The 12820-nt window shown below is 33.5% G+C and overlaps 1 protein-coding gene across 10 annotated transcripts in view; it reads right to left on the reverse strand.

Annotated features, from left to right (window-relative positions):
- The window catches only part of DGKB (diacylglycerol kinase beta), a 697510-nt gene that overhangs the window by 434485 nt on the left and 250205 nt on the right, over nucleotides 1-12820 (reverse strand). For all 10 annotated transcript variants that reach the window (XM_058526516.1, XM_058526562.1, XM_058526536.1 and 7 more), the window contains 2 exons: nucleotides 5424-5497; nucleotides 2087-2161 (listed from right to left, as the gene is read on the reverse strand). In XM_058526516.1, coding sequence (XP_058382499.1) covers nucleotides 2087-2161; nucleotides 5424-5497 — 149 coding nt within the window. The remainder of the gene's footprint in view (nucleotides 1-2086; nucleotides 2162-5423; nucleotides 5498-12820) is intronic.

Genomic DNA, 12820 nt, shown 5'->3' on the forward strand with positions numbered 1-12820 from the left:
TGTTTATCAATAATGGAACAGCTAACAAAATTATGGAATATTGTGCAGCTCTTAAAAATAATGAATCTGACCAATATCTACGGAACTCAATATCCATCATGTGCTTTTGAATAAAAAAGAGCAAGTGGCAGAGCAATAAAAGAACCATACTCCAAGTGTTGTAAAAAATCTGTGTATCTATGCAACATATATGTGTATATATGTGTGTGTCTGTGTATGAATAGATTATATATATGAATATATTATATACATACATTACATTTTATGTTTATAGAAGAAGTTCTGGGGGGATACACACAAACAATTAGCAATGGTAATCCCTGAGAAGTGGAAGTGCTTGAAGAGGGGCCTTCAACTTACTTTCTAAATAATATTCATTGTAGTGTGGGTTTTTACAAGCAAATATATTACTTTTATTTTTTCAATATATTAAAATAGAGTAGAGCATACTAGGATGCCCAAAATTGAAAGAGTAAAAGGAAACATGTAGTACATATTTAAAGTGGAGTAGGAAAAAAATGAAATCAGAAAACAAGGTTAAAATCAGTATTATTGCAGTCTATTTACATATAGCTACAAAGTAGTCATGTTATTAATTATTAATTAATACTACTACCAATAGTATTGATAATAAATAACATTAATTGAGGACAAATTATGCGGTAAGCACATTTTTATATGCTTCATAGGCATCATCCCATGTAACTTCACAACTATCTTATAAGCCAGGTACTATTTTTCTCATTTTATAGAAAAGAAAATGAAGACAGAGAGAGGTTAAGTTACAAGGCTTGTAATTAGCAGAGTCAGTAGGCATTGCATTTAACTACGAAATTCAGGCACAGGCTGGATTTACTTGGCCTGGATGGAGCCACAGAGGTCTTGGAATGGCTAAACTTTTGAATACACAATTCCTTAATCCTGCAGAATAAGAGCTACTTTGAAATTTAGAGAAAATTAAAGAACAAGAAAAAGAGCCATCCTGACTTAGCTTCTATGTCAATATCAAGACTTGACTTTTGCCTGGCTCTATCTAGATTGGGGCTTCTTCCGTGTAGCTCGCCTAGCACACAATCTGGTCGTGATCCTCTAGATTCTGGAATCTGGAGCTTCACAAAGGTCATGTTCTGAACTAAATTCCTGTGAGGAGCCTGCCTTCTACAGCAAGGAGGTTCCACAGACACTGCTCAGCATTTGAAAACTGGCCCTGGACCGCAGGTAGCAGGGAGAGGAAGAGAGAGATGAGTATAATTGTGGAAGCCTATGCTAATTAACTGTACTTGATTTACATTTATTTAACATAAGACACAACAGTATATGTTTTATTCTGAGCATTTAAAAGAGTACAGACAATTTCAATATTTGGTTTCTAGTTTCTGAGAATAACCTAGAAGACCTTTCTTAAGCTTACTGATTTTTTTAAAAAGAAGATTATATAAGGTTTATAGAGCTTTCCTCCTCTTCATCTGGTCTAATGTTTACTCTCATGTTGATAGAGAGAAAACAGGTCAGTGGAAGAAGATGACATTAATTAGTTAACTAGAACAAATTAATGACAATTTATTGCAGTGCATACTTGTAACATCAAAAGTATATGGTTTCTGTTGAAAAAAATAATTCTATTTCACTACATCTTACCTATTAACAGTAAAGTATCTTATAAGAGTGATATTCATTAGATTTTGTAAGTAGTAAATGAAAAAAGCATGTTATGATTTCTATTCTTTAACTAGATTTTTCTTTACTCTGTAGTAGATTTATATTCTATAATTAACAAATAAAGGGGAGTAGTTCTTCAAACAGATGGTTTAGAAGTTTAAGCACCCAGCTACTGTGTGTGATTATTATTGGAAGTATTAGGATTACTTCACAGTATTTAGAAGGGAAGCAAATCTGCTGGAAACAGGCTATTGTGAAAAACAGCGTCGACCTTGGTTTCTCTTATGTAGTTGATATTCAATGTTTTTTCTTGTATATTGATCTGGCTGCTGTATTCAAATAACATTATTTCTAGGTATGTCAGGTTGCTTATTTAATTAATTAGTACTAAATGAGTTAATGGTAATGATATTATCCTTAGACTTACCCTGGCATTGGTCCATTTCCAGCAAGACTGTAAACCTGGCGAGGATTTAGTAGATACTGGAATTTTCTGTAAATTCTATAAAGATGAAAATATAGAAGGAAAAAAAATTTAGTGATATTTTTAAATTTTTATCTAAATAGCACCCCTTATTGTTATAATTATATATGGTTGCAATTAAATATATTTGATAAATTTTGCATTAATAATATTGTAGGTATAATAGCTCAATGGGAACTAATGGTTCTTCTTAAAAAAAAGGTTTAGTAGCCATTATAAAGGCAATATAGCTTATAAATTAGAAACAATGATATTTGCATTCTAAAAATGCATATGCATTTAGAATATTCTCTATCCTGCTTTTGAATATTATTTAGCTAATTAGATTTCAAATAAAGATTTTTAAAATGTCAGTAAAAGATTACTTAAATATCTTCTCTTAATAGATCCTTGTGAAATTTATAGGCTATTGGGCCAACCTGATAGAGATGAAAACTATCTATCCCAAGCTGAAAATGTGATTGTGCACTTCGTATGTCTGTATGTATGTACGTGCGTATGTATGTAAGCAAAGAATGTGAGCTCATCTGCCTAATTATTTCACATAAATAATCATCTTGATCAGTCAGCTCACAAAATTACTAAACTGTCTCAACAGGCACATAGTAAATAATTCATTTTTTCCTGAAAGAAATCAATCTCTGTATAACAAATGCAACAGAAATGTTTCTAAATACACACATATCCCAGGTGGTTAGAATTCTTAGACAATATTAAAAATGAAGGAATATGTTTAGTTTTTTAAAATTAGTTTTTGTCCACATGTGAAAATATTACTATACATTTTGCAAACACATTCATACTATGTTTACTGATAGAAACTCCAAATTCATTATGTAATATCTGCTTATATCCCCCCACTCCCAAATGTGCAATAACCCTCACATTCCAGTTTTTGATTAATTATATGGCCCAGTATCTCAAGAAAGATCTTAAGAGTCAGTCTCAATGCCTCCTTTTCCCAGCACCTGAACCGGATTAGTGGACAATCCTGTACCTAACCGAGTAATGTCTATCAAACCCGGCTATGCCATCTTGCTGCCTTAGTTGAGGCTTTCAAGTTCTCTCACCAGCTATATAAAATTCTTGCCTATTGAGCCCTCTTCTATACTGCTATTTAAGCACAGTCATGATGTTTCCATGATGAAAAGTTCCTGCTAGTGTCATTATTTATAATATAAAATATTTTATAATATTTTATTATATTTAAAATAGTTTACCTCTCATCTTTCCCCTCCTTCTCCTTAAACTATAACCTCAGTGAATAGCTCCTGGTTCCCTGACAGACACCACGCTCTTTCACAAATCTCTTTCTCCTTCCTTCACCTGGCAAACATTTACTTGTATTAGAACCAACGCAAAAGCTACTTCCTCTCCAGAGACATCTCAGTCCTCAGAGATAGTCATTTCTTCCTTTGAACTTCTATAGCACTGCTATTTTAAACATTTCTAGTTTAGCATTTGCCTTGTGGTATTGCAGTTTATCTGTTTATGACTGTATGTTATGTCTTTTATCCTCAGTACCTAGCAGACTCTGTTTTCGCTCAGGCATTGCTGTCTAATGAATGATATGTGAACACTTTCACACATGTTGGCTTGTAAGGTAAACTTTGTATGAATATATAATTCTGTGATCTTTTGCTACTTATCTAATACATCAAAGTCAAAAAAGCCCCGAAATATTTTGAAAGGAAAACCCAGAATGGATTTCCATTGTTTGTGAAAGATACCTCTTATGCACTCAGGAAAATTTATGTTTGCATTCTTAATAGATCTCCTTTAAACCATATTTACACTTCCTTGACTTTGAATGGTCCCTGTTAGTGTATAAAGGACAAAACATAAGTGCGAGTGCATATAGGAGCACTCAGATATCCTTCCTCCCTCCAATTAAGTTTAATTTACTCATGACTTTAGTGTATCTATATATGCTGTTTTACAATTTAAAGAAAATTATTTTTATGTAGTAGGACAGTGAGAAGGCAGATATTCAGTTAAGGGTCATTCTACATAAATAATATTATCTTAATTTGAGGGGAATGTTTTTCCTTTTGAAATATATATATTTTTTCTCTTGAGACTTAATTTGTCTCTAATTTCCAACATGAATTTAAGGCTTATCTAATTCTTTGTGAAGAGTTTACTGCTTTCAAGATATCTCTAATATTTACAGCTGACAGACTATGAATAGTAAAGGAGAAATAATTTCATATCTCTGTAAGTGAGGCAACTATTCTCTTTAATAAAGCATTGTAAAAATTTTAATTATTAAATAATTATTAATTTACAATGATTTTTATCATGTTTTGCAGAGTGAAATATAACTATATGTTGAAAAAGGAAAAAATACTTTTAAGCAGAAATAATATTCTATTGATTGGAAAATGAAGAACACTTGATTTCATTGAAATAAAGTTAGAAAGTTAAATGGTAGGAAAGGAAATTACTTTACAAAATTCCACTATTTATGGAAACATTTCAACTTCATTATTTTGTAAACCACAAAGGAAATTTCTGTCTTATTAGCATAGTGTTTATCTGAGTGCTTTTATCTGATTGCTCATTTTTTGGTTGGGATTAGTCAAGACTTCTAGAAATTACTAAAGCAAGTACAACTGCACTTTTGTTTATGACTCTCCTCTTTAGAAGGATATGAGATTTACTCTTCAATGTGGTGATTTTCAGATATTTATTAAATATTATGGTTTAATCATTAATTTATTACAAAAATGAAAATTTTGTGTTGTCGGCCAGAATACTGAGATACCTGATAGTGCAGCTTATTATTATTCCAATTAAATATATTGTGCTTCTTCAGGAAATATGGCATCATGTTCTCCAAAATGCACATGCAGAAAATCATTATAATATATTTTGTCTAGAAGATGGATATAAATTCTGTTCCTCAGTACTGAGTTATGATTTACCTGAAGTCACCTTGTTGACCATTTAGAGAACCAATTTTCATTCAACAATATTTATGGAGCCATGTTGTATGCAAAGCTATTTTTTAAAGGCTATGGATGATAGGTAGGGTAGAGAGAAATCAGATATCTGAGCTATGATAATAAAAATATTTACAAAGAGCCGTTATTACATTAAAATTTCAAATGTAAAAAGAAGGAACGATCATATCAATATATTACATATAAATGCTAGCATCATTTATTTTACATTAAAATGGGTAAACCATGAGACACAATGTTTTTACACCATAATTTTAGTTACTCTTTTTACATATATATGACATAGAAAATAAACATGATTTTTAAAAACATACCTGTCTCCCTGCTTTCCACCACTTTTGGGATTCACAAAAACTAAAAGTGGATGAGTACCAGGAACAGGAGTGATCTAGAAGAAAAGTTGGATGTATGGACGAATTATTCTCATTACATATGAAGAGGACCCCTCGTTATTTCTAAGTCATGAAGTATCAATAAGGAAATTCAAGAATATGGCTCTTTTGTTCTGTAATGCAGATAGATAGCCAATGATAGACTCTATTCAGTAACTCAATTAAACCCTGTGCTTTGACTATATATATATATATCAACAGGAATATCCACTCCACAAAGAGGTAGGATCTAGCTAGATATAGGGCACAGGGAAGGAAGCTATGAAGAGAGAAAAAGTTCGAATAGCTATGAGATGAAAACATAGGGTACAATTTGCGGAACAGTGAGTAAACAAGCCAGAATAAGGCAGAAGATAGTTGAGAAAAAGATTAGGAGAAAAGAAAAAGATCAAATTGTAGAGATCCCTACTTTAAAGAGGACCCCAACTTTAGAGCTTTGTGGCATGTGTGGAATCCATCTTCCCAACGACTTGTGAGTAAGATGGTTTGAGGCCCTTTTCAACCTAAGAGCCTGTCTACACAATGTTTCCTCAATGCTTTCTTTCCTTGCCCGGGAAGTAGAGTTAATCAAGTCTATTTGCTAAACCAGAGTCCATTAAATTGACTATGTACCTACTATATGCCACTCACTGCTTTCATCACTACTCATGTCTCAGTTGAACAAGAAAATCGCCTGTCTTAGTGGAGCATATATTCTAGTGGAGAAACAGACAATAAACAAGCAAACAAGCAAACATATTTAGTAGTGAATCATGCCACGAAGAGAAATAAAGCAGGTAAGGAGATAGCACTTTATTGGTGGGGAGTATGGTCATTTTTGGTAGGGCACTAAAGGAGAACTCTTGTATTTTACATGACTTCAATGTGAAGAGGTAAACTCTTAAATAAAAGTATTCCTATTCAATATACCCCTAGAAAACTCTCATCTAAATACAATTCGACAAAACAATTATTTTAGTAGCAAAAGTATGCAACTAAAGGAGCCCTCTAAATATTAAGTTGAAAAGTTTTAGGTCAATTTACTTTTTGAAAGTAGATTCACACTGTTCTTTATTGCTGTGTTATTTCTCCCCTCGAAAGTATCCTTAAATATTTAATGAGACAATTAAAAACAATCATTTCACTATATCATGTCCTTCTTTCCTGTTTAAATAATATAAGTTAAAATATTTTACTAACATATTTTCCTCCGATTCTGAAGTGAAAAGGCATTTTTCTAATGAGTACAGGCCCCGGGAAAATGTTAAAATCTTCATATTGTCTATAAGAGGAGGTTAGGTAAGATATTCTTAATTTTTCTCCTCTTATCCAACTTGTTCTCATTGCAATCTACCGTGTCTGTCTCTGTTTTACTTTCGTTTGAAAAGAGGGCATGGGTTCTTTGTTCCTGATTTTTCTCTAATTCAGTTGGGAGATGAGATGGATGAGCTGGATGTGCAGTAACTTCCCAGTACTTCTCCCCTGAACCAAATGTGCTCAATCAATTGTATAGAAAAAGTGCCAACTAGGTTAAGCCATTGTGCTACTGGCTTGCACATGTGCCCTTCTCCCCTCTATTAAAAACTAAAATGAAGAAACACTAAAACACACTTTTATCTGAAGACTAGTATTCAATTTTCTTTATTTCTCATCCTATTATAAAATCAGATAGAACTCCTAAAGTTTTCACATGCAAAAAGTAGTGCTAACAGACATGGATTTTAGTTGATTTTTGCACTTAACTTGAATTGTTACTTATTATTTTTAAACATAGGTGACAATCTCAAAGTAAAGGTCAGTACCATGCTACATAACCTCATGTTCTAAGTTGCACGTTATTATGTACAAATAAATATCCCACTAGAATAGATTACAGTCTGTAAAGGATCTCAAAATACAAAAATCTAGATCTTATTTTTAGAGGTGGTTAAATGGATAAATAGATCAAATGGATTAGAAAAATAGAAGAGAATTTAGATAAAGTAAGAATTTAGAAGAATGATGATACTCTACAAGAGACAAAAGTCAAATAAAATGGAAATACAGGAATAACAAAATCAGCAAGGAATCTTTTCCTCACATATCCCCTTATCACAAATTAGGCTTATAAAATAAGAATATATAAAATAAAACATTAGAAACTTTAGATATTAGTTTGTAAGTTATCAGGCACTGTGGAACAATATCCCTTTGATAATGATGTTAACAGATAAAACACCTGACTTAATGTAACCTACATTTAAGAGGTGATATGTGATTAAACATCAGCACTACTAAGACTCTGGTGTTAAGGGATCATTTACTGGTGTTATACTAGAAATGTTAAGGTTCCAGGCAAATCTGGCATCTTTTTCAACCTTCATTCAAAAAGCTTTAAAATTCTGCTAAACTTTGTTACTATAAAAAGAAGGCCAATCCAGCAGAGTAGATTTGGGTGCCAGGAGACCAAAGACAGAGTTCTTACATTTGAGAGCCAAAGACCTGCAGTGCTGCATAGCCATTTTCAAGTCTGACAAGTTAAAAATAAACGGCTATCATGTTCACTAATAGTCCTGAAATAAGAAGCAACATCTTAGTGGAAGAGACTGCGATTGTCACTTAATTCTCATATTCCTTTTCATCCTTAGTAAAAGAACCCTGGGCAAAGGCTAATTTTGAAGATTGCCCCCTCCTATCGCACCTGTGGCTTGGAAGCTATTGCTACTGCTTGCAAAATTTATATATACTTCTTCCAAAGAACTTTAAGAAGTTGTAACTTTTAAGTTATACCTTTTAAGAATTCAAATAAATATTCCAAGTAGAAAAAAATGTGTCTATGTTTTGTCTGATTACATATAATTGGAAGCTGTTATGGACTGAATTGTGTCTCCTCAGATTCATGTGTTGAAGCCCAATGTGACGGTATTTGGAGATGGGGCCTTTGGGCGGCAATTAAGGTTAGATGAGGTCATGAGGGTAAGAGCTTCGTGATGGGATTAGTACCCTTATAACAAGAGGGAGATAGGTCTCTCTCTCTCTGTGCACAGACAAAGACAAGGTCATGTGAGCATACAGTGAGATGGCAGCCACCTACAAGCCAAGAGAAGAGGCCTCAGAATGAAACCTACCTTGCCAGCACCTTGACCTTGAACTTTCCAGACTCCAGAACTGTGAGAAATAAATGTCTCTTGCTTTAGCCACCCAGTCTATGGTATTTTGTTATAGCAGCCCAAGCTGAATAATACAGAAGTATCATATGGAAACTCAGGATATGCTGTTTAAAAAAGAAGAGTGAAGGGGCCGGCCCAGTGGCGCAATTGGTTAAGTGTGCGCGCTCTGCTGCGGTGGCCCGGGGTTCGCCAGTTTGGATCCCAGGCGCGCACCAACGCACCGCTTGTCAAGCCATGCTGTGGCAGCATCCCATATAAATTGGAGGAAGAGGGGCACGGATGTTAGCCCAGGGCCAGTCTTCCTCAGCAAAAAAAAAGAGGGGGATTGGCAGATGTTAGCACAGGGCTGATCTTCCTCACAAAAAAAAAGAAGAAGAAGAAGAATGAGAGCTTCTAGTCACTTTCCTCCTGATGCCAGCATGGAATTTGACATCATGAGGACCGGTAGCCATCTTTGATCATCAGGTGACCTTGAAGATGCCACAGATGGAGGGTGGGAAAGATAGTACCAGTCCTGATGAAAATATGGAGCTGTTTCATTAGCCCTACTTCTGGAGATCTTACTTCTGGACTTCATTTACATGAGACAAAAGTTTATGGCTATTTTGTCTAAACCACTTTTACGTTTCGTTTGTTCCTTGTTTTCATTGTTTCTCTGTTAAATGTTGAAGAACCTAATTGTAATTGATATGAAAGATAAGATCCATACGTGCACAGAATTGAATACAGATGGAACCAGGCATAGAAACTTATTTGTCATCAAACCTGTAATCTACTTAAAGGAATTTAAGTAGATTAAAGGAATACAAAGTTTTCTTAGTTTCTGAAACTCGGTATATCTGATTTGGATGAATAAAGTTTTATGTAAATTTCTTACAATAATTTTTTTATTTTACTGTGATATTTTTATTTTTATACTTTGAAACAATTTCAAATTTACAGAAAAGTTGCAAACATTGTACAAACATACTTTTTTTTCCTGAACCATTTGAAAGTAAGTTGCCAAAACGATGCTCCATCACTTCCATTTACTGTCAAAATAATTAAATTAACATGATTCTGGACTAGCTTCTTTTGTTATAAAAGCCATTATACTGGTGAAATATGAATGGGATCTGAGGATTAGATAGCACTAATGTATCAATTTTATATTCAAGTTCACTAATTCTCTTTTGAACTGTATCTAATATAGTCTTTAACTTAACAAATTTTGAGTTTTTACTTTCATATCATAATTCTGAAATAAGATGTACACTCAGTTATTTTGAAAACTGATTTATTGCCATCCTGAAATACTGTATGATTTTTTTAGAGATTTTGGTGGGATAGGAGGGGAAAGGCAAAAATACGAATATATAAAAAATTCTGTTAGCCTAAAACTGTTTGTTCTTGGAAGTAAATACTTATACAGTACTTGCAATAATTTTAAGTGGAATAGTATATAAAGCAGATGAAAGGCAAGTTGCTCTGAGTGACGTGTGCAAGAACCCTGAGCCTCTTCTCAGCCTCCCATCACCCTCCATTGTGCCTGAGGCATCTCTGCGGAGCCCTGGGCTTCTCAAAACAGTTTCTAAGAAACTTTGGGATAGGGTACTACAATATAACCAAGAAAATATTAATAATGGGAGAAAGTGTTCAAGGAAGATTTTACAGCATCTGCGGTACCTGAAATCTGGAAGAATGGTTACAAATTAGGTGCGAAGGGCATTCCAAAAGGAGAAAGTTCATACTGGATTCTCCACTATAGAAAATAGAGCCAAACACGTGAAATCTTATTTAATTACATAAACGAGAAGTTTCACATAGTAAATATTAAAGATCATGACCTCAGAGTCAGTCCGGCTTGAGATCCCAGTTCAACAACAACTCTCTGTATATGCTCTCTCCCTCAATGATCTCATTTCATCTGACGGTTTGAAGTGTCATCAATATGCCTTTCACTTCCAAATTCGTATCTGTCCTTTCCCATGAATTCTAGATGTACATATCTGCCTGCCTACTTGACATCTCCATTTGAGTGTCTAACAGCATCAGAATTTCTTGCCAAACCTTATTCACCCAGACCCTTCTCCATCTCACTCAATGGCAATTCCATCATTCCAGCTGCATGGGACAAGCATTTTGGAGGTCTCTGGCTCCTCACGTCCTCATGAGGCCTAATCTAGCCATCTTAAAATTGTAGACAACTCCAACTTTCAGCCCTGACACTTCTTGTCTTATTCAGCTCCTTTTTTTCCATATCATTTATAATCTAGCACATTATATGTATGGAGACAGGGACTCAGTTTAAAGGTTGTTTTAATACGCAAACTATAGAGGAATAATTCTGGACTTAGAGAGGGAGTTAAAACGATAATGAAGAGCTCATTATGAGAGAATCAACAGGCTTGAGGATAGCAAAGTGGGCAAGGAACATGCACACACATCAATCAAAGAAAGGGAATTAATTTTAGAGACACATGCAGTTGTGTATAGTGCATATGTGTATGTATAGTTTACAGTCTTGGTGATGATAAGAATGAGATATTGTAAATAAGAAAGACAATGGCGATAGGGAGAAGAGTAGTGGTGGGGGACAACACCAGTTCAGTGTTAGATATTTCAGTATAAAGGTCTCCCTTTTGTTCTTGTTAATACAAGAGTATGACAAACTAGAATTTTCGGATCTCAAGTGACCCTTTTATTTGGAAATTTTTCTCAAACAATAATTAGGGACAAGCTATCTTCAGCTTAATATGGTTTAAACAATAGTTCTGTTTTTCTACTAATTTGTTCACAGTTGGATAGTCATCTGTATTTTTACACCTCTTGCATGTTAAGAAATTGTACTTTCAATTACATTTGATCATATGTATTAAGTGTAAACCTATGGTGTGAGCAATGACAGAGATAGAGTGCCCAACCACCTCTATTTGAAGTCCCCTAGGACTCAAGTTAATTAATGAGACTCATCCTAAGGTTATACATGATCTATTACTTCCTCTAATTAGAAATAATAATCCTGATCATTATGCTGGTTAGCTGGAAAGAAGTAAGATGAATGTGCTTAACTATGATTAATAGTCTTCCTTAAGCAGTGTAGATCTCTTCTGTCACTGAATTATATGCAAACTGGGCTGCAACTCAATGCTTTTCCATGATATATATTTTTTAAAACTCACAGAAAAAATTAATTTTCTGGAAGATCTTTTTACCTTTCCTGATAAAGAATAACCATTTTATTATTTTTAAATTGATTACCACAACAAAAAATTACTTACTTTTCCATTTTGCCTTAAATAGCTACCTAAGAATTTATTCTTCTACTTTTTTTAACATTTTCTCCAAATATATGAATACCTATATGTATCATATTTTAGGCCATTCTGCCAAGGTGAAACAGACTGTTGCACATGAAAATTTAAAATCTAAAATTCAAAAAGTTATGATGATGATGATTACAGTATTTATTTACTGCTATTTTGTAAGGGCTGATGTCTACACTTTGTTACTCACGATTTTAACTAACACTTTTATATGCCAAAGAAAGTAATGAAAGTTATCTGGTTAGAGAGATGAAAGACATCCACAGAGGAAGTTTCATCTATTGTTTTTAACGTGAATAATTTAGTTGTAATAAGATTGAATATTTTAGATTCTTTTTGAATTAAAAAGTACAACTTATATTGCTATGTCAATTTAAAGCCTTTAAAACACTCTGCATGCACCATTTAATTTTGCTTTTGATGTCTGGGTAAAGTCAGGTATGATTATTTAAATCTTAGGAAACTGAGACCAGAGAAGTTATAATTCTAGTGCATACATGATTTTTATTTCAAAATTTGCAACAATATAAAGGTACATGGAAGAATAAGGTAGTCAGAAATTTAGCATTTATATACCTGTTAAAATTTGTTAACCAGGAAGACAGGGTGTCTTAGGAGTAAAACACATAAACTCTGACTCAGATGGTCATCGTTCAAACCTTGGCTTTACCATGGACTAATTGTGAAGCCTTAGGAATAAGTTAATCCTGAACGTCAATATGCTCATTTTGAAAGTGGTGATAACAATAATGATATTTATCATACATTTATCAAGAAAATTAAGAATTAATATTTATCTCATATGTTTATTGAGAGAATCCATTTAATTAATATGAGTGAAATATTATCATAGTGCCTAGATTATACTATTTAACAAATAATGCAT

The sequence above is a fragment of the Diceros bicornis genome, chromosome 3, assembly GCF_020826845.1.
Source record: "Diceros bicornis minor isolate mBicDic1 chromosome 3, mDicBic1.mat.cur, whole genome shotgun sequence".
Classification (NCBI taxonomy): Eukaryota; Metazoa; Chordata; class Mammalia; order Perissodactyla; family Rhinocerotidae; genus Diceros; species Diceros bicornis.